This window comes from Perognathus longimembris, chromosome 17 (genome assembly GCF_023159225.1).
Source record: "Perognathus longimembris pacificus isolate PPM17 chromosome 17, ASM2315922v1, whole genome shotgun sequence".
Classification (NCBI taxonomy): Eukaryota; Metazoa; Chordata; class Mammalia; order Rodentia; family Heteromyidae; genus Perognathus; species Perognathus longimembris.
In genome coordinates this window covers 14,457,810-14,478,415 of record NC_063177.1, presented here as the reverse complement: position 1 = coordinate 14,478,415, position 20,606 = coordinate 14,457,810, and the positions used below count along the sequence as shown (strand labels likewise).

Here is a 20,606-nt window from a genome sequence, read left to right as displayed (position 1 = left end):
CCTCTCCTCCTCCCCCAGCTTCTTCCCCATCCTCATGCCACTTCTGGAGAACCTGAGCAGCTCACCAGGCTTTGGGTCCTTGGCACAGGTGGTGCTCAGAGTGGAAAGTGCTTTAGCACACCCACCTTCTCATCCTGTAGGCATCTGTGTACCTCCCAAACCTCACCTTCCTGGAGAAGCAGCAGCAGCAGTGAGACAGAAGATCCTACAGGGACTGCCCTTGAGGGAAAGCGGGCCCCAAGGGCAGGGCCTATACTGTGTCTATGGCCCAGGCTATGCCTGCCCCTAAGACTTAGTGTGATTGGATGCACAGTGGGTTCAAGGGAAGGGGAGACCATCTCAGGTGGTGGTGGCAGCAAGGACGGATGTGGAGGTGGTCTGAGGTCTGAGGATGGCTCTGGAGCTCAATAGAAAGGAGGATCCTGGGTTATCTCAAGGACAGTGTGGGGCCATGGAGGTGTCCTGTTCCATTCACATTTGACAGGAAGGTGGCATATGTGGGCAGCCCAGTGTGGTGAGTGGACCACAGCAGACAGGAGGAGAAGGACAGCGTGGGGAGCGCACACTGGGTTGAGCTAGGCTGACTGTCCGAGGGACCTGGTTTCTCCTCTCACTGCCTGAGCATACAGCCTATGCTGAGCAAGTGTGGCCTAAAAATATAGCCAGACACAGGGTGCTGGGCCCAATAGGGAGCAGGTAGGACCATGGAAGGCCTTTGAGCACCTTCCCTGTGTCAAGCACCCTCACTGCAGAGCAGGAAAACCCACAGAGGGATGGTGACTCCTGGGCCAAGGGCTCCAAGGTCTTTCTAGTCCAGACATGGGCCATGTGCCTGGCTGCAGGGGTGAATCTATATGGCACCTGGGATGGCGAGGGCACAGGTGAGAGACATCTACCAGTGGTCTTGGCTCCCTCTGGTCACCCAGGGGAGGACAGCCTAGCCTCTACCACAGGCCCAGAACAGCAAGGATATGAGGCCATGCTAGCTAGTAAGGAGTCAGCTCCAGCTGGTGGCTCTGCACTCAACCCTGGAGGCAGGGGTCCCGACACCCACACTTGAGCCTGGGAGGGGAGGCTTGAGAACACCCCTCCGGAGGCCCCTCCATGGACCTGTGTGCACGGTGAGATCTTGGATCCTGTGTACTGTGTAAATACACACTGAAGCCGTGGCCTTGGGGCCTGGGTGACAATAACTTGGGTTGTCAGGAGAAGGCAGCCCTCGGATAGTGTACCACACAGCTCCTGAAGTGGAGTTGGGAGAGCTAGACTTGGCCACTTTGGGATCCAAACTAGCCTCCTGGACAAACAGGGAGATCCCAGGGGGGATACTGACCAAGGCTAAAGGGCTATGGCAAGCCAGGGACAGTCCAAAGCCCACTAGCTCATGTCAGCCAGGGTCCTAGGGCTGAGGTGGGCACAGCTGTTAGTGGTAGAATGGGGGTCATGTCAGGAAATGGCTGTATTGATGTCAGAAGGGGGAGTGGTCTCTCCCGTGGCCACCTCTGCAGTCCCTGTGGTAACTCCTGAGCCTATACTCTTGGTCACCTGTGCCCCGCCTGGCACATGCTTGTGTCTCCAACCAGAGGCCAACCCCCAGCAGCACATCCATCATTTTAGTGGAACAGCATTGTTGTTTCCCCAGCTACATTGGACAGGCCAAGGATGACAGGGTGACCACCTCCTCTGCCACATCTCCATCTCAGGGCTGAAAGACCAGGAGTGCTGATGGGGCACTGGTCACTCAGGATGCCCTGCTGCCTCAGAAAGGAGCTGTGAGCATAGCCTGGCCAGTTACTGAAGCCTTTCGAGTTCCTTTTCTTCGAAGGCAGTGCCATCGCTCAGCACTGCAAGGTTCTAATGGGAGCAAGAACTGGGGCCAGCTGGCCTCCCTTTCCCCTGCGCTGCCCTGCCCTGCCCTCCTGAAGCCCCATGGACAAAGATGGACAGAGCCCAGAGGGGGTGCTGGGGTCAGGGGGCTTTTATTGGTGGCACATTGAGGACGGGGGGAAAGTTGGCCACAGAGCAGCCTGGGGCCCCCAAGGCAGTGGTTTCCAAGGCACTGGAGTGGCCTGTGCCAGGCATGCGCCAGGAGCAGGGAACAGTGGTCTCCCCTAGTAGAGCTGGGAGCCTGGTGCAGGCTGAGAGGCCAGGCAGGCCCTTGATGGGTCCATGACATCCCAGTCAGCTCCTTTTGTGAGACTTGATGGCTGCTTTCTGCCGGTAGATCTCTGCGGTGAAGGGCCTGTGGGGTTGGAGAAGGCTTCAGTTAACTGGGTGATGGCACCCGATGTGCTTGAGCCTGCCCTGAGTCCTGTGCCACTAAAACACAAACGACTCCTCTGGAAGAACAGAGGGAACTCGCTGCCCCACCATCCCCAGAGAAGCAGGAGTGGGGGCCTAGAGAGGCCAGGACTGCCATCCCCTGTTGCCTGCCACTACCCGCTGACCCGGTCTCACAACTGCTGTGTGTGGAGGGCAGCTGGCTGAGCTTACAGAGGAAAGGCTGGCTCAGCTCAGCTTCCCTGCCCACGCCCCTCACCCTGTCACAGCCCCTACTCACTCTTCATACAGGATGGCCACCACGTAGACCACGGCTACCAGCACCGTCAGCAGCAGGCCCGCAGGACTAGCGTGCCTGCAGAGACAGACAGCGGTCAGGGTCCTGCCATCATAGTGTGACCTCGGGCTGACATTGCAACCCCTTGGTGGGACAAGCAGAGCCTGAATTTGCCTTCGCAGTGAGGGGCCCATCATCAGGATCCTGATCCACTGAGCATTGGACTCAATGGAGAGCCTGACTCTGTGCCCTAGCCCCATTCCAGAGCTCAGGGTGTCAGGACAGTCCTGCAGCCCAGCCTGTTCTATGCACAGGGGGCAGCTAAGCAGCAGGAGATGCTTCCCTGCCCACTGGACACCATGTGCCCGGGTGCTTTGCTTTGCTTCTTTTTCTGTGCCTCTACTGAGGCTTGAACTCAGGGCTGGTGCACTGTCCCTTAGCTTTTTTGCACATGGGTGGTGTTCTACCATTTGAGCCATAGCTCCATGTCCAGGTTTTTGGTGATTACTTGGAGCTAAGAATCTTGTGGACTTTCCTGTTGGGCTAGCTTTGAACCACAATCCACAGAGTAGCTAGGATTACAGTCATCAGTGCCTGGACTAATGTGCTTTCCTGGAAAGGGGTCCCATGCGCACACATCCTGTGGATAGTTCTGCCACCTGAGCCTGGTCCTTGTCTGTGGGTGCATCCCTCCCCCAGCCCTGGTAGGGGCTTCGTGCCTGGCCTATATGCCTGGCCTGGGCAGTGTGGGCTCCAGGAACCTGAGTAGCCCCAACTTGGAGGGCAAGAAGCCCAGGCGATGTGTGCAGTGGGCTCAGGGCTGGGCAGAATATCTGTCATGGCTCTCTGTTGGTGACCAGTGTCTGACCTTGCTGTGCCAACAAATACAGGCAGCTTGTTAGTGACGGCACTGAGGAGCCCGTGTGTGTGCTTCAGGCTTCCAGAAATAGCCGCTGTCAAGCTGGTCCCCAATCTATTTCTATGGTTACCTCTCGATCTGTGCTCCTGCAGGGGCTGGACAGCCACATCCACATCACCAGAGGAAGGGTGGGAGCCCCAGGGGTATAGCCAGAGCCAGGCCTCTGAGCCACAGGGGACTTTGCTGTCCTCACCCTGTCCTAGGACAGAGGGCAAGAGGACATGCTTGCCCTGTGAGGCCTCTGCCCTGCCCACTACCTAACAGCCTCTGGACCGCACACTGTCCAGTCTGTTACCTGACAGAGGCAGTCTGACAGAGGCAGGGTAGGCCAAAAGACAGCAAAGGCCAGAATTCAGGCTGTAGACGCAGGCCTGGTGTCCATTCACATCCTCTCCATGGTCAATGAGGGGCTCCAGACCCCTCATCTGCACAACACGGAGCACAAAACCCACCTTTCCCGTAGCCCAGCTGCCATTGCAACCTACCATTGCCCCTGGAGCCAGCCCCCTTGCCGCATGGAGATGTGACACTAACCAAAGACCTTTCTGGAGCAGACAAGAAGCCTGCATGAGTTAGTCACACATGGCAAGCAGGCTGGCCCCTCACTGGGGGGGACTTGCTATGATCCTCAAGTGTTTTTGATTTTCTTTTTCTCTTTTTGGTGGCAGTTCTGGTATTTGAACTCAAGGACTCGGGCTTTCTTGAGTTGACCCACACTCATAATTTGAGTCATACCTCCAGCTCTCTTTTGTGCTTGTTGTTTGTGAGACAGGACATGTGCGTAGACCATGATCTGCCTATTTTAGACTTCCCATAGGAGCTGGGATGACAAACATGGCCACCACACCCAGCTTCCTCCCAGTCAACCTGGAAACTTGATCTTCTTGTTCTCAGCCCCCTACAAAGCTAGGATGGCTGGCCTAAGCCAAAGGTGTCTGGCTTAGAGCACTTTGGCAGTGTCCTCCAGACTGGAGAGGAAGTAAAGCTACTTGGGAGACACAGTGCCCAGGGATGGATTTGACCTAGAAACTTCCACGAGGGGCCAGGCCCTGTACTGAGTTTTCTGGTTTCAGCTTAGGCTTTGGCAGAAAAACAAACCCCCAAAGCTCCACAGGCTCTAAATTAGGATTCTGTCCTCATTGTCCCTTTACCTACAGAAGGCTTTTTATTGGTGGTGGTGGTGGAGGAAGGCAGCACGGGGATTTGAAACTGCTAGACGGGCAACTCTCCCACTTGAGCCATTCCATAGGCTCTTCTGCTTTTTCCTTTGTTTTTCAGACTAGATCTGGAGGTTTTGTCCAGGCAGCCTTGGACATTCTTCCTCCTATCTGTGCCTCCCAGGTAGCTAGGATTATAGGTACAAACCACCACACCTGGCCAGTGGAGGGCTCTTCATCGACTAAGTTGAAACAGTGGAAGGAATTTGGGGCTGGGATCCAGCCCTCCTCAGCCTGGCAGACAGAGATCTCAAAACCTATGTCCTATCCTTGGTGGTGGGGGTGGGTGAGGGGTGGGTGGTCTATGGCCAGTTGGTCCATGACTGACCCCAATCTCTCCTGGTGGAAGAGGAATTTGGCCCCTGGCAAGGGCTCTGTGCGGCCATCGGCCATCGTCTCAGCTACACAGGGCTCCTGAGGGCTGTGAGAGACATTGCAGGGAGGTATGGCTGGTGGGCAGGTCCACTCTGACCAATCCAAGAGTGCAGCCTCCTTCCTGGGGCATGCCTATTGGCAGACAAGCCCCAGGCTCAGACCAGCCACCTGACTAGGGGCTGGAGATGCCCAGGAAAACACCGAACCCTGCCATGCTGGCCGGCATGTGAGCACTTAGTCACCAGGGGCCCATCTGACCCCACAGATCACTTCCTGTTTCTGAAAATTCCACCCACGCAGAAAGCAAACAAAGCCAAGAGGCTGTGCTCTAGGAGCCAGGGAACTGGGGACCCATGGTGTCTCTGCCCCAGACATGCTGTTGTGATGGGGTGAGTCCAGACCCCAGCCTCAGTTTCCCCATCACAGTGGGGCTGGACTGATAGACCTTTACTTCCTTTCATGAGTCCCCTTAGTACCAGGACAGTGAATGGTCCTAAAAGCCTTTCCTGCCTGGATCCAGGATCCCAGAAGAGTGACAGAAGAACCTGGGGATGATGGGCTGGGCTGCCAGATTTCCCAGCATCACACATGACCATGTCCGACACTGGCAGAGGGAGCAGGGTGCCCACCCTCTCAGGGCCCAGCCAGCGCTACCAGGCTCCGGGGTCAAGGCATGGGGAGGTGGGGTGGGCTAGGCCCACATGGGAAGGGTGTGCACTCTGAAGCTTCCCTTCCCACCCTGTCTCGCTGGAGCTCTTAACACATCAGGAGGGATGGTGGCCCCACTGACACGCAAGGACCCTAAGCCCAGCGGGAACCAAACCTTGTTAGAGGGCTAGAAGGAAAAAGCCTGGGGCTGGTGCCAGCTTTGTTCCCCCAAGAACCCCTTGTGTGGCCCACCATGGTCCCATGCCTGGGCACTCAGGCACCAGGAAGCCCCATCTGAGGGCCTGGGAGGCAGGAGACAGATGGGCTGTGGGAGGCAGGGTAATGGCCCATAACAAACGAGCCCTCAGATGGAGACTGTCCCAACACAGCCAGTCTGTCTTCAACACCACGCGGCCAATGTCCTTGGGAGGCAGCTCAGGGTGCCATAAACTCTCGAGAGACCTGGCCTGGCCACCCCAAGCCTGGGGTGACTATCACTGGATCAGGGATGCAGAGGGGACTCATGACCTCACAGTGGAGATGGGCTGCTCATCACTAATTCCAGCACAGGGAGCTGGGAGTAGAGGAAGTCAGGGGGGGCTTCCTGGAGGAAGGGCTAGTCTCAAACTGAGTTTGAAAGGCCCAAGTGTAGTGGCAGTGGGAGGAGACGGTGTGTGTGTGTGTGTGTGTGTGTGTGTGTGTGTGTGTGTGTATACATGTGTATATGTGTATGTGCACATGTGTAGCATGTGGGTAGAAGGTCTCACTGTGTTGCAGATCAGAGACTACAGGTTGGATATAGGTGAGGGAGGGCATAGTTTCGACTTGGGGTCCCAGGTAGCCTGGTACTCACATGATGGCCCAGCCCAGGTAGTTGATGGTGCTCCCCCAGTACATGGGGTTGTCCAGGACGTTGAAGGGGAATGTGGTCACTCTGGCCTCTTTGAGGATTCCAAAATAGTCACCTGTGGAGGGAGCAGGGCAGGGTGGGTCTGTCACTTGGCCATTCATCCTCAGAGCCACACTGAAACTGAGAGAGGCTCCCCATGGGAGAGAGACAGGCTCCTTCCCCCCAAGAGGCTCTAAGAGGGTTGCAAGGGAATTTCAACAGCACAGTGGGTCAGAGTCCCCAGGGGCTGGGGCACTGAGCTCTGCTCCTCATACCACCACTGGCTTCTAGCCTCCAGCCACCTCCTCCCACTTCTTCCCACTTCTTTGCCTTTGTACCTCTTCTTCCCTCTCTTGGGATGCCTTTCCCTGCTCTCCGTACAAAGTTCCTTTCTCCCTCCTTTAGAGCCTCATCCCAACTCTGCCTCTGGAAGTAAGCCTGCCCCATCTCCTTCCTCCTCCCACTCTGGCCAGCTGCGCACCCCTACGGGTCTTGGTTTTCCCCTTGGGGCTAGCTGGCTTCTAAGGGTGGCTCTGTCCCCTTTTCTCCAGGCCTGCCCACGACAGTCCTCTGGGAGATCAGCCACAGTATTATTGTCTCCCACCTGGAAGTCCAGAGCTGATACTGTGGGAAGAGACCACCAGACAGCAGGTCAGCCTCCCACCTGCCCAGAGTAACAAGGCCTTGCTATGGTGGTCGCTCTCAGCGAGAGGTAGCCTGCTAGGGCCACACAACAAGGGATGCTACCGTGCCCCTCCTCTCCGCAGCATTCCCTCCTTTGTCTCCCGCCAGGCTGGGAGGACAATGGCACTTCATCCTGGGCAGAAAGTAGGGCAGCCAGCCTACAATGGGAAGCCACCAGCAGGAGGGGCTTGGTGGGTGCTGTGCTGCCCATTGTTGGGGACAAAGGATGCAGGAGGCCTGAGGAGCCACCTGGAGACTGCTGGGAGGCTCTTTCTTCCCAGGAAGCAGGAAGCGGGGCAGTGGGGCCAGGCGACGGGTGGCATAGAAACCCGCTTCGGGGTTTCTGACTCACAGGGGAGTGACTGCTCTGCTCTACATCCCAAGTTTCTGGGCCATGTCTATGGGAGAAGGTGGTCCCAACGCTGTGGTCACCATTCCCAGATCTGGGAGTCCTGCCTCTTCCCACGCCTGTCCTCCTAATATCCCATCACTTTGGGAGCTCTGGGCCCTGCTGCCTGCAGCCCTCCCTCTGCTCACCTGTCTCCCAGGACTCTGGACAGCACCAGCTCACAGATCCTGGGGAGCCGCTCCTTGTTGCTACTTGCCCCTCTTCAACTCTGCCCTCTGGCCTAGCAGTCTTCGCACATTGCCCTTCCATGGCTCCCACTTTGCTGGGAATAAAATCTCAGCCTTTGCATGTACTTCAGGGTTTCGGCCTGACCTTCAGCTCTAGGCAGACTAGACAGTGTGCAGCCAGGGTCCTTGCCACTTCTCTGGGCGGGTCTGCTGCCCCTCAGGCCGCCTTCTGTCTGCCTCACATCCTGCCTGCACCTGGAAGGTCCAGGTGCTCCCATCTCCCCACTTCCCAGGCTGGCACCCCTCTGACCAGTCAGTTCTTGCTGGAGGGCAAAACTTGCCCTCCAGCCACAGTCTCAGAAAGCTGATATCAAACACGGCTTGCTGCACTCCTGAGTGGCCTCCAAACAGCCTTGAGCCTAGAGCTGGGAGGCCGGGCTGGTGCAGAGGGAGAGCTGGGCAGCTGTGTTATGCAATCAGTTTGGAGCAATGTGGGGCTCCCTTAGGGGGCTACAGCTACCAACTTCTCTTCATGCCTGTTCTCACACCTCTCTATCTCTCATCCTCCCCCTCTCCCCGCTAGTATTCTCTCCTCTTTTCCTATTGTCGTAAAGTGATGTGGCATCTGGCACAGCCAGATGAAAACACCAGGGCCACATGCAGTGAGGAATGGAGAAAAGACACTGGCCCTCATTCCCATAGTCTGTCTTAGACTTGCACCAGCCTGTCTGTAGACCAGACACAGCAAACCAAGATCCCACCCGGCTTGGTAGCCAAGAGTGCTGGGAGCTGCCCAGGGCAGCCCCAGGGGTGGCTGTGAGGACAGCGGATCATGTCACTGGGCCTCTGGGTGGCTCATCACCCCACCTCTCCATGCAAACAGGGTCTGGAGGCCCTCTGCAACACAGCAAGCAGTGGCCCACAGGCCCATAAAAGGAGTTCTCCCCAACCAGAAGCTCAGAGCAAGGCGAGGCAGTAGAACCCATACTGCTGTCCTAACCATGGAGGTGCTGGGTCTCCAGTGCTCCTCAGGGTACATCACAGACAGCAGGTGGTAGCCAATGTGCCCCGCTCTGCCTTGAACTCCCGTGTACCTTCCCAAGGTGGCCCCACCCAGGGTTTTACCTAGGAAGGTTCCGGTGAACCCCAGTGCGAAGAAGCTGGACAGCACCAACAGGACACCTGCACCCAGGAGCACAAGGCCCAGGCAGTAGGCAGTGGGGTTATCCAGGCCCTCCATCTTGGACTGTTTCAACATTGCCTGTGTGAAGCTATAGGTGGGGGACAGGGAGAGACAGCATGTCACAGTGAGTGGCCCAGGGCTCATCCATTCAAGAGCAGCTCAGGAGGCTGCAAGTGAGGTCTGAGCCTCTTGCAGAGCACTGCCCAGGTTCTCTGGCCACAAGGGAAGGGATGGAAATAGAAAACACCAGGCTTGCCAGGGTGTTTTGATTTCAAGAGAAGCCAGATGGGCTGACTTACGTGCAGCCTGTGCCCACCGAGTGCCACACATAGCTGGGAACCCCGTTCCCTCAGCAGACGCATGGTTTGAGGCTGTGCTCTGCACTGCTCCATTGGCTTCAAGGCCACTCCAGGGCAGCTGAGTGTTAAATTACCTCAAAGGCCCCTTATGTCCCCCTTAACCTCTAAAATCCTCTGCTGCGCTTCCCTTGGGCCAATGATTGAAAGCTCAAAGATTGAGCCAAGGGCCCATGACTAATGGCATGTGAACAGGTTTGGGGATTCAGCTTCTCCAGTTGATACCTGTACGGGGCCTGCGGGTGAACAGGCTGGCAGTGGGTCTGAGCCTTACTGGGAATGAATGGGTACTGGTGAGAGGAATGACACTTAGTAGACATGAGGGACACACAGGGTAGGATGTGTGGGACCAACATACATGTGCAAAACATGCCTTTCCCACTCTCCCCACTGCGATGTTCAGAAGAGCCATGGAGAACTGCTGGTCACACAGAACAGCTACTTACATCTACTCCATATCAGCCTCCTCCAAGCAAGGGCTGATCATCACCCCCCATTCATCCCACCTACCTGTCCACCCACCCATTCTTCCATCTATGTATCCACCTATCTAGCCACCTACCCTCCCATCTACCTATCCAGCCAGCCAGCTGCATACCCACCAACTTATCTACCTGTCTATCTACCCACCCACCCATCCACCTCTCCACCCACTCACCTTCCCATCTACCTACCTATACACCTGTCTACCCATCTCATCCATATACCTATCCATCTAACCCAGCCAGCCACCTACCCACCCATCTACCTACCTACCTCTACTCTTCCACCCACCCTCCCATCTACCTACCTACACATCCATCTATCTATGCATCGACTCACCCATCCATCTCTACCCATCCAACCATTCTGTCCACCCACCTACTCATCCATCTACCTACCTACATAGCCATCTATTCTTCTACCTACCCACCTATTCACCTATCCATTCACCATCATTATCTCAGTTATCTTTGTTGGCTAGGCTCTTCCAGATGGGATTCCTTTACTATATTTCTTCACCCACTCACTGGGGAGGGCAGGTTGCTGTAACTTTATTCTTGGGTTGCCTAAGCACTGTCTCCCTGAACCACTTCCCCACAGCTATCTTCCCAGCCCTTCTCCCCAAGCATCTCCTTGGCACCCAACACAGGCCAGCAGATGGGTCAGAGCAGAAGGGAGAACAAAGGCCTGGGAACAAACACTGACAGAAGCCTGCAGGTGACCTGCTCCCAGCAGCACATGATGTCAGGGCAAACCCAGCCACTGGTTAGGCTGCCCACATCCGCAGCTCTCCACCCACCCCCGCCTTCTGCACTGCTGCTGCCGCCTAGGCTCAGGGTCACCCTGCTGGGATTGGCTCAGGGTCACAGCTGCCAGCCCTCTGGCCAGCAGTGCAGCCCAAGCACTCTCCACTCCACAGGCCCTGCTGCATAGGTCATGCAGCTTGGGTCCAGGTCACAGCACCTCCCTCCCCATTGTCCCCACTGCAAATGTTAAGGGGTAGTAATGATGAAGGAGAAGCCAGCCAAGTAGAGGGCTGAACCCTGCTGGGGGTGAAGTCACACAGAGCTCCTTGGCTACACTGCAACAGAGCCTATGGAGGGAAATGTGTGAGGCTCTTCGGTGCTGGTTGACTCTGGCTGCCAACCCCTAGGTTTCATCTGTCTGAACAGAAGACAGGAGGCCTGGCTTGAGTCTCTAATGATCACATGTGAGGTGCCTGCTAGCTTCTGGAGGAAGAGGGAGATGAGCTTCCAACAGACCTGGGTCCCAGCCTCAGTCTTTCCTCTGAGAGGTGATGGTGTCTCCTCCCATGCCTCCTTGTACAACATTGCTGCTGAGTGGCTGCACACACGAAGCAGTCCACAGCTCTGGGACTTGTAGCAGTGGAAATGACAGGAGCAAGCCAAGGCAGACTCTGGAAGAGGAAGCACGTGCTATAGGAAAAGGAAACATACTGGCCACTGGCTGTTAGCCAGGGTGGTTGGTACAGGGGGCTGCAGGGAGGAAGAGCTGCTTCAGCTGAGAGCTGAAGGAAGAATTTAGCAAGGGGAAAGGGAAAGTGGGCAGGAAGAACATTTCAGAAAGAGGAATGGCCATGGCTGGCTGCCTTAAGGCTGGGGCCTTGTGAAGTTAGAAAGGACTCTGTGTGTCTACGTGGTGGAGAGCAGAGCACAGGCTGCAAAACTACGGTGAATGCTGGGGCAGGCCAGGCCTGGAGGCTAGAGGGTCATTCTGGAGGGAGATCTTGGACTGATTCCTCCTACCCTGGGGACAGAGAACCAAGCCAGCCTAGCTGCTAGGCTTAGGTTTGCTATTCCACATGGAGCCACCTCATTCTGTTTGACTAGATCCACCTGCATCTTTTAAAAAAAATTTTTTGCTGGTATTGGGGCTTGAACTCAAGGCCTCTCACTCTAGCTTAGCCTTTTTTGTTTTTGTTTTTGCTCAAGGTTGGCACTATACCATTTGAGCCACCATTTCCAGCTGTTTTCTGGTTAACTGGAGATAAGAGTGTCACAGATTTGTCTTCCCTGACTAGCTTCAAACCATGATCCTCAGATCTTAGCCTTCTGAGTAGTCAGGATTACAGGCATGAGCCACCAGCATTCAGCCTCTCCCCCTGCATCTTAAAAGAAGACAACCAATACAAGGGGAACTTCTCACTTCTACAAGGCCAACACTAAAGCCTAGCGTGTCTCCACCCTGCTTGGAAGGAAGGAGATTCCTGAGGACAGGAAGTAGGTGGATAGAAGAGACCCAAAAGTGTTCTGCTAGCTGCCTGCTTCTTTCCCCAGCCCAGGGCTGAACCTCTTGGTTCTCTTTTCCCCACTGATGAAAGAAGCTCAAGCTCCCTCCAAGGTCAGGAGGGTTGGGCTAGAGCTTGCCTGCAGAGTGCTCAATAGATCATCTGCTCCAGAGTTTATTGACTCCTGCAGCGGCTCCTCCCTGGTGGCCTAATGTGGGTCCAAGGCCATACATGCTTGGTGACACACGGCAGGTTTACTGGAATCGATGCCCAATTAGGCAGCCACTGTTCCAGCTCATCAGCAAGCTAAGAAAGCACAGTCCATTCCATGGGCAGAATTAACAGGGGATGAGCAGCTCAGTGGCCATGCGCTCTGTGGCAGATGAAGTAATAGGAGTGATTTCCTTTGGAAATATTCTGCACTAGGCTGGAAGTGGGTGGAGGCTGGCTTAATGTGTCTCAGGGGCTATTTTTAAAACTTAGATTGAACTTTCAGTCACCAGTGTGACTTGAGGATACCTGAGTTCTGCCCTCCTGAAATCCGGGAAACCTTATACCAGGCGACATGCACATGGCCACAAAGCTTCCCCAGCCCCGAGACACACCTGTCCACTGTTCTCATGTGTGATTGTAAGAAAATGCTTCCCGAATTTCAGCCTTTCTAGAGTGCCCGCATGGCCTGCTCTATCTCTCCTTCAATTCAGATGGCAAGGCTAAGCATGACAGGCTCCTAATTCAAGTAGTCAAACAATTACCCATGCAGTTCATCCATGCGGTTGCCTCACCCTCCATCAACCCAAAACTTGAATTTGGGGCTCCCCTGCAACTGGAATCCCAGATAAGCCTCCAAGTGCTTTCAAAACCTACCTACAGCCCAGGGTCTGTGTAATGTCACAAGTGAGGTAAGAGGTGAGGAGCGTGACAGGCAGGAGTCAGGCAAAGGGTTTCTTCTCTCCTGACTCCCCATGACCAGGTCATAGCCGCTGGGTGACACAGGGCCTGCAGATTCACACGCACACCATCTCCTGCGTTGCCCTAAGCCTGGAAGCCCCAGGCTGCACTGCCTCTTGGGGCTTCAGGCCAGAGGACAGCTCTTTGGGGTGATGGTGTGTATGTGGGCTGGCCTCCATGACTGAGATGAGGACCCTTCCTTCTCCCTTTGCTGGGATCCAAAAAAGCCTAGCATACCCAGATTTCCTCTCTCCAGTTTTCTAGCTGTCAGAAGTTCCTGGTCCAGGCAGAAGCTAGGGGTTGGGGGCAGCTATCTCCCAAGGGCTATGCGTGGCATAGGCAAACGCCCGTGGGTTCATTACAGGGCAGCAACTCCAGGCCACTAGATCCAGCCCAGACCAGTTGGGCAGGTGAGAGGGAGCTGGTTGGGGGATGGGTTTAAACAAATGCCCCTGTTCCCACCACGGCATATCAGGCTCCCTTCCCATCAAACTGAGGCTGCCACAGCCAGGGTCAACAGGTCTGTATTAATTGCCCCCCTTGGGTCTTGTCTTAACACCATCAGCCTCTAATAATCAGCCAGCTCCTCCTCACAAGCTCCTCCTGCCAGGCCTCCAGGCCACTAGCTAGCAAAGACCAGCTGGCAGTGGCCCCTTGGGACCCTGCCAGCCTCTGCAGTGGCCGTGGCATCAGCTGTGGATTGGTCTCTTGGTTTAAATGCCCATTGTCCTGACTGTATGCTGGGCACACAGTCCCTGTTCTCTGCAGCTTGCATCTTCCTTGGAAATAGGTGAGAACAGACACATCTAAAATGTTCAGAATAGCAGCTGGAGGTGTCTCTCTGTGGTAGAGCACTTGTTTAGCACCTGTAAGGCCCTGGGTCTGATCTCCAGCACTTCAAATTCTGTACTTAAAATGGTAACTTTTGTGGCTGGGAATATGGTCCAGTGGTAAAGTGCTCGTCTCATATACATAAAGCCCTGGGTTCGATTCCTTAACACCACATATATAGAAAAGGCCAGAAGTGGCGCTGTGGCTCAAGTGGTAGAGTGCTAGCCTTGAGCAAAAAGAAGCCAGGGACAGTGCTCAGGCCCTGAGTTCAAGCCCCAGGACTGGCAAAACAAACAAACAAAAAATGGTAATTTTATTATGTGTACTTTAACATATACCTCTGGTGGTGACTGAAAAAGGGGGAGAGTGCAGGGTGATGTGGGTGCAGAGCTTGCCCTGAGGGGATTTCCTGGCCAGCCCCTCCTCTAAGTACCAATCCCACCCTCATGCCCAGACCACCTCCCTAGCCACTAGGCAGCATGGGGAAGAAGATGGCCTGTCTGCCAGTGTGCAGGGGCTGTGAGGGGGTGGGTAGGGCAGGCAGGTATCAGGGAAGTGGTCCTGGAAGAAGATGGGACTTGTAGCGCATGTGTGGGAGGTGGGAGGAAGAGGCATAACCTGTGGTTGGACATGAGCATGCTATCTGTCTTCCTCAGTTTCCTGGGACAAATTCAACAGAGAGAAAAGTCATGGACTTCCAGACAGACAGATCCTAAGCCTAGTGATGCTTAGAAGGAGAGTGCCATCCTGGCTAAGAGCCCAAGAGCCAAGAGAGGATTCTGTGCAGGCTCTTGTCCAAGCTAACCAAGGGTGTGCCTATCCCCTAGCTCTCCAAGGAATGCATGGCCAGGAGCGTGGAGGAGGAAAAAGAAGGAGAGGAGGAGGAGGAGGAAGAGGCCCCTGGGGGCTTGCTCATCTGGAAGATGTGGCACAAAAATATTTCATTTTGATTTGGGATGGAGTCTCACAACCTTGCCCATCCTGGCCTTGAACTCCTGGGCTCCAGTGATCCTCTTACCTCAGGCCTCCCGAGTAGCTGGGACTAGTAGGTATGTGCCACAGGTGTGTGCCAGTGGTAGTGATGCTCACTGTACCCATCATTCACTGTTCCCTCCATGGAGGCCTGGCTACATCACACATTGCCTCTACCACATAGTCTCCCCTGAGTTCCCTGGGCCTTGGGAAGGCCTGGGCATCCTATGCCCGCCCAGTCATTGCCCTGTGGGAAAGCTGTGTGCACTGGTGTGTGGAAGGAGGGGAAAGAACCATATCATTAAGCTACCAAGCAGCGCTGCTGGGCTCCAGCCAGCTTCCTATCTCCCATCAGCTGAAGTTCCAGGGAGCAACGCCCACCATCTGGAAGAGGAAGGCTGATTTACAGCACAAACAACAGCCTTGTCCAGCCACTAGCACAGAACTGTGGAATAGCAGACATAGGGCCTATCTCAAGCTGCACAGCTGCTTCTGGGCCTAGAGCAGCTACCCACCTCCCAACTACTCATATTCAGGGTTGTTTACATCCTCTGTTTTTCCATCTCAGCAAGTCCTCCCTCTAGTAGTGGGGCTGTCAGTTGAACAGGGCAGGTGAGTGAGGTTAACTCAGGGAGGCAAGGAAGCCCTGTACACATCCAAAATCCAACTTGAGTCCCTGAGCCCACCCTCCTCCCAAACCTTTCATGACTCCCTATTTCTTGCCACATCTAGCTCAATAGCAGATCCCACCTGATTTATTCAACCTAGTTCCCCCACAAGCCATCTCACCCCTGACTCAGTAGCAGGCCCAGGCTGGAGTCATCAAGGTTTACCTGGGGTGCATGTGCAAAGGAAGGAGGCAGGCCCCTCATTTTAGGGGAGGCTATCTGGCCCAGGTCATAAGTGAGCAAGGTCATATGCTGGTTAGGAACAACTGGAGAGCTCAGGAGAGTATGTGCCCTGCTGCACAAAACATAGCAGAGGCGGAACTGCTCAAATGTTGTGTGTGCAGGAAGACTGGGGAAGAATAAATGGGGTGTACCATGCTTTGGAGCTCCAAGGATGAAGGAAATCTGTCCATTGCTGGGGAACAACTTTCACCAAGTTCAGCCACAAGGCAACAGGCACCACATACCAGGTCTGGATCAGGACTGAGTCCTGAAAGGGTGGCTAAGACGTGGGTAGCAGATCACCCTGGTGCCCATGTTCCCCATGTATGTTCTTCTACATCTTATATACATTAAATACTTGACTTGTTTGCTGTGAGGGTGACATGGAGCACGTAGAGGGCTGTTACACTCTGCTTCTAACTTGCATCCCACTGCTCCAGGGCCTCCAGCACTGTGGCTGCAGCTAGTCCCAGGAATGTGGGGTGTGGGGATACGTGTGGGTGATTTCTGAGGCTCTATACCTGCTAAAGATATACAGAGCCCAGGGCAGTGTTAGGCCAGGAATCAAGGCCCATCTGAACAACATGAGAGCCATCCACTCCCTCCTATGTGCCTGGACTCTGCTGGGGAAGAGATTCTTTTGCATGGTAGGAGGGAAAACCAGACCCATGTGAAGCCTCAGCATGGTGAACAGTTGGAGTGAGGCCTAGCAGACAGAAGAAGAGCCCAGAGCAACCAGGCAACTTGTTTAATCAAGAGGCCTTAGAGAGCAAAGAGATCAAAGGTCAGCTAGGCATGAACTGGCTTCATCTGGTCTGGCTCAGCTCAGCCCACCCCTCCTCACGTATGCCGGGCCTGGAGCTGTACCTATCTCCAGCCCTCTGTGCTTCCTCATCCTCAGTGCTCCCACAGGGAGCATCTACCTTCTTTCCCCATCTGTCCTACTGATGCAGCCCAAGGACCTGTCCTCTATAAAGCAGATTGCAACACAGGTGACCTCCAGGAGGCAGGACTGGATATAGGTTCCTATCCCTCCCCTCTAGAGATCCCTATCCCATGAGCCTGGCCCAGAGGCACTGCTGGCATTCCTCTGGCCTACCTGGATGGGATGTTCCCCATGAAGCTCTGATAACCCAGGCGGTCACTGTCCCCTGCCAAGTCTCACTGTCTCTGCTTGCACATGGAGCTTCCTCTTTGTGCGAACAAAGACAGATACAAAAATGTTCCCAGGAGGGCTGGGGATATGGCCTAGTGGCAAGAGTGCCTGCCTCATATACATGAGGCCCTGGGTTCGATTCCCCAGCACCACATATACAGAAAATGGTCAGAAGTGGCGCTGTGGCTCATGTGGCAGAGTGCTAGCCTTGAGCAAAAGGAAGCCAGGGACAGTGCTCAGGCCCTGAGTCCAAGGCCCAGGACTGGCCAAAAAAAAAAAAAAAAAAAAAAAAGTTCCCAGGAGCTGTGGAGCCTGGTAGCTGGTCAGTATTTGCATCCCACCTAGATTCTATCCCCTGATCATAGCAGGAAGGTACACAGATGGGCTGAGGGGCACTGGTCCAAGCCCAGGAAGATGGCTAGGCCCTTAGCTCCTGACTGAGGCATCTGCCTCCTATCTCAGCACTTCTAACAGGGGGCTCCAGGGATGGGAAGCATGAGGGCTGTCCAGGGATGGTCCTCTCTGTTCCTCCCAGCCCCAGGACCTTGGCTAAGTGGCATTCACACCATCATCTTCCTGGGGTCACTGAGGATGGGCTATGACACCAGGTCTTTGAGAGCAGAGCTCCTGTGCATTCGGACACTTGACCCCTCTATGGCCTTCTATCTTTGGTCATGCATTCGCACAAGAACAGGGGCTGTGCCAGGTCACCAGCCTGATGGGGAGACTTACCAGTATGAGCGTAAGAAGTTCAGGAGCAAGATGACACAGCCCAGAGAGTAGCAGGCCAAGTAGGGGGACCCAAAGGACTTGCTCAGCTTGCGAGTTTTCTGCTCCCATCTTGCCACCTGCATGGTGATCAAAGAATAAGACCTGAGGTGCTGCCTGGAGAGTCTTGGACAGAAAAGCAATGAGCAAGGGTCTTCATTACTATGATTTGAGCTGAGTTCCAAGGAAGAAGCATTGCCTAGGCATAGCTCCTGTACACATCCAGAAGGCCAGGTAGGTCTGAGGGCCAGTTCTATAGGACTTCCATCTTCGCTTGGTTCAGACTGGATGGACAACAGGACCAGCCATCAGCCAAATAACCACTGATGAAAAGCCTGTGCTCACCAAGAACCACATCCCCAGGCCAACATGGGGTGGGGCAGGCAGGGTACTCTCAGGCCCATCCTAGAGCCATAGCATCCTGTTGCATACTTACAAAAGGGGCCAGAGCAAGGTGGCTCACATTTAGGATCCTACCTACTTGAAGCCAGCCCCAGGCAAGGCTCCTTTCTCATCCAATAGCTGAGCATGGCTGTATGTGCTTATCATTTGCTATGGCAGGAAGTAGAAAGTAGGAGAATTAAGGTCTAGGCGTAAACAGGATAGGGTGAGAGTGCGGTGGGGTGGGAGGGGGATGGGGAGACACTGAAACCCCATCTCTAAATAACCAGAGCAAGAAAAGAGCTTAAGGTGATAAAACCTAGTAGGTATGACAGGCCCTAAGTTCATACTGAAGAAAAAAAAATGCAGAAATGGCCTAGCAGGCAAGGAGAAGCTGAGGGTGGTCAAAAGAAGCTAGGAACACCAGATTGTGCCATGACTTGAACCCCAGGGCCCACTCTTTCCTGTTGGGGGTTCTCTCACAGTGGTCATTCAAAGGGTAGAAGAGGGACAGCCCCCGTCCACACCCCCAATACTGCTTGAGCCTCTCCTGAAGACACAGATGTGCAAATGCCTAACTTTGGTCTCAGAATTTTGTTGTTGTCCTTTTTCCAATTAATCACATCTTGATCCTTAACATTCATGTGCAAACGTGCTGGGAAGTTAGAGGTGGGTCTCCTTCCAGTCTCTCGGCTGCCTCTGCCACCTCAGAGTTCCTGAACATCCCAGAGAGGCTGCTTTGCCCTGAGGAGCTCCTCCTACACAGTGCTCTGGCCCTGGAGTGTGGTGAGTATAGGAGTGCATTTGCCAAAGGAAGGAAGGAAGGTGGGGCAATGCAAAAGAGCAAACACACAGTCTGGGGCTCTAATATAAGCAAGCCACCTATCTGGGCTCTGACCATGAATCCATACATGTGCGTAGGTTCATTTGCAGATGGTCCCCAACTTACAGTGTGTCAACTTAATTTTCTTCTTAAGTTTATGGTTAAAAAGAAAGCAAGGGGTGATATTGACCAAAAAAAGAAATGTACTCATTGCCTGACTTATGAAATGGTAACCCTTTGTATAACACCTTAATAATACTAGAATTACATATATATAATTTTTTTCAAATTTTTATTATCAAACTGATGTACAGAAAGGTTACAGTTTCATACGTTAGGCACTGGATACATTTCTTGTACAGTTTGTTACCTTGTCCCTCATACCCCCCTCCCTTCTCCCCCTTTTCCTTCCCCCCCTCACGGAGGTGTTCAGTTCACTTACACCAAACAGTTTTGCAAGTATTGCTTTTGTAGTTGTTTGTCTTTTTTTACCCTGTGTCTCTCAAATTTGGTATTCCCATTCAATTTCCTACTTCCAATACCAGTATACACGATTTCCAATATACTCAGATAAGATTACAGAGATAGTGTAGGTACAACCACAGGAAGGTGATACAAGAACATCATCAATAATAGAAGCTACAGATACACATAGGACGTCGAAAGTAGTTACAACTGTTTCCATAACATGGAGTTCATTTCACTTAGCATCATCTTATGTGTTCATAAGGGTATAGCTATTGGGCCTTGTGATGCTCTGCTATCACTTGCCTAAACCTGTACTAATTATTCCCTATAAGGGAGACCATAGAGTCCATGTTTCTTTGGGTCTGGCTCACTTCACTTGGTATAATTTTTTCCAAGTCCTTCCATTTCCTTACAAATGGGACAATGTCATTCTTTCTGATAGAGGCATAAAATTCCATTGTGTATATGTACCACATTTTCCTGATCCATTCGTCTACTGAGGGGCATCTGGGCTGGTTCCAGATTCTCGCTATGACAAATTGTGCTGCAATGAACATTGTTGTGCTTATATATAATTTTTTTAAAGCAGTATGTTTTCAGTAAAAGTGTACTTTGGATTTTGAATTTGGTTCCTTCCTGGGCAGTGAAACTGGCTGTGTCTTACAACAGTGGGCAGCAAAAGCTCCTGGCCAGCCCTGGATCACAAAGGAAAGTAACAGATATGCAACCAGAACTTTCTAGAATCCGGTACTCAATAAATGACATGGGTTATTCCATACTTTATTTACACATCTGGCTGTGAGCCAGGCAGTGCTCAAGCTTATAATCCTAGCTACTTTGGGAGCAGAACCTGGGCAAACACATGAGACCCTGTCCAGAAAATAAAAGCTAAAAAGGGCTGGGAACATGGCTCAAATATTACAGTGCCTATCTAACAAGGCCCTGAATTCAAACCCTAATACCATCAAATAAAAAATAATGGAGTATCAGTGGCTTACGTTTGTATTCCTAGTTATTCAAAGGGCTGAGATCTAAGAATTGAGGTTGAAAGTCAGCCTGAGCAGGAAAGTCTGTGAGACTTATCTCCAATTAACCACCAAAAAGCTGGAAGTGGAGCTGTGACTCAAGCAGTAGAGTATCAGCCTTGAGCCAAAAAGTGAAAAGGAGAGTGCCTAGGCCCTGAGTTCAATTCCCAAGTACTTGCACAAAAATAAGAATAGAATGAAAAATA

General features: G+C 53.4%; 1 protein-coding gene across 3 annotated transcripts in view; it reads right to left on the bottom strand.

Annotated features, from left to right (window-relative positions):
• Positions 1 to 1,363: 1,363 nt before the first annotated feature.
• Pemt (phosphatidylethanolamine N-methyltransferase) overlaps positions 1,364 to 20,606 on the bottom strand; it is a 73,282-nt gene continuing 54,039 nt past the window's right edge. For all 3 annotated transcript variants that reach the window (XM_048365605.1, XM_048365606.1, XM_048365604.1), the window contains exons 3-7: positions 17,668 to 17,783; positions 8,991 to 9,136; positions 6,570 to 6,681; positions 2,561 to 2,635; positions 1,364 to 2,242 (exon numbers count right to left, since the gene is read on the bottom strand). In XM_048365605.1, the coding sequence (XP_048221562.1) occupies positions 2,182 to 2,242; positions 2,561 to 2,635; positions 6,570 to 6,681; positions 8,991 to 9,136; positions 17,668 to 17,783 (510 nt within the window). In that variant the 3' untranslated portion in view covers positions 1,364 to 2,181. The remainder of the gene's footprint in view (positions 2,243 to 2,560; positions 2,636 to 6,569; positions 6,682 to 8,990; positions 9,137 to 17,667; positions 17,784 to 20,606) is intronic.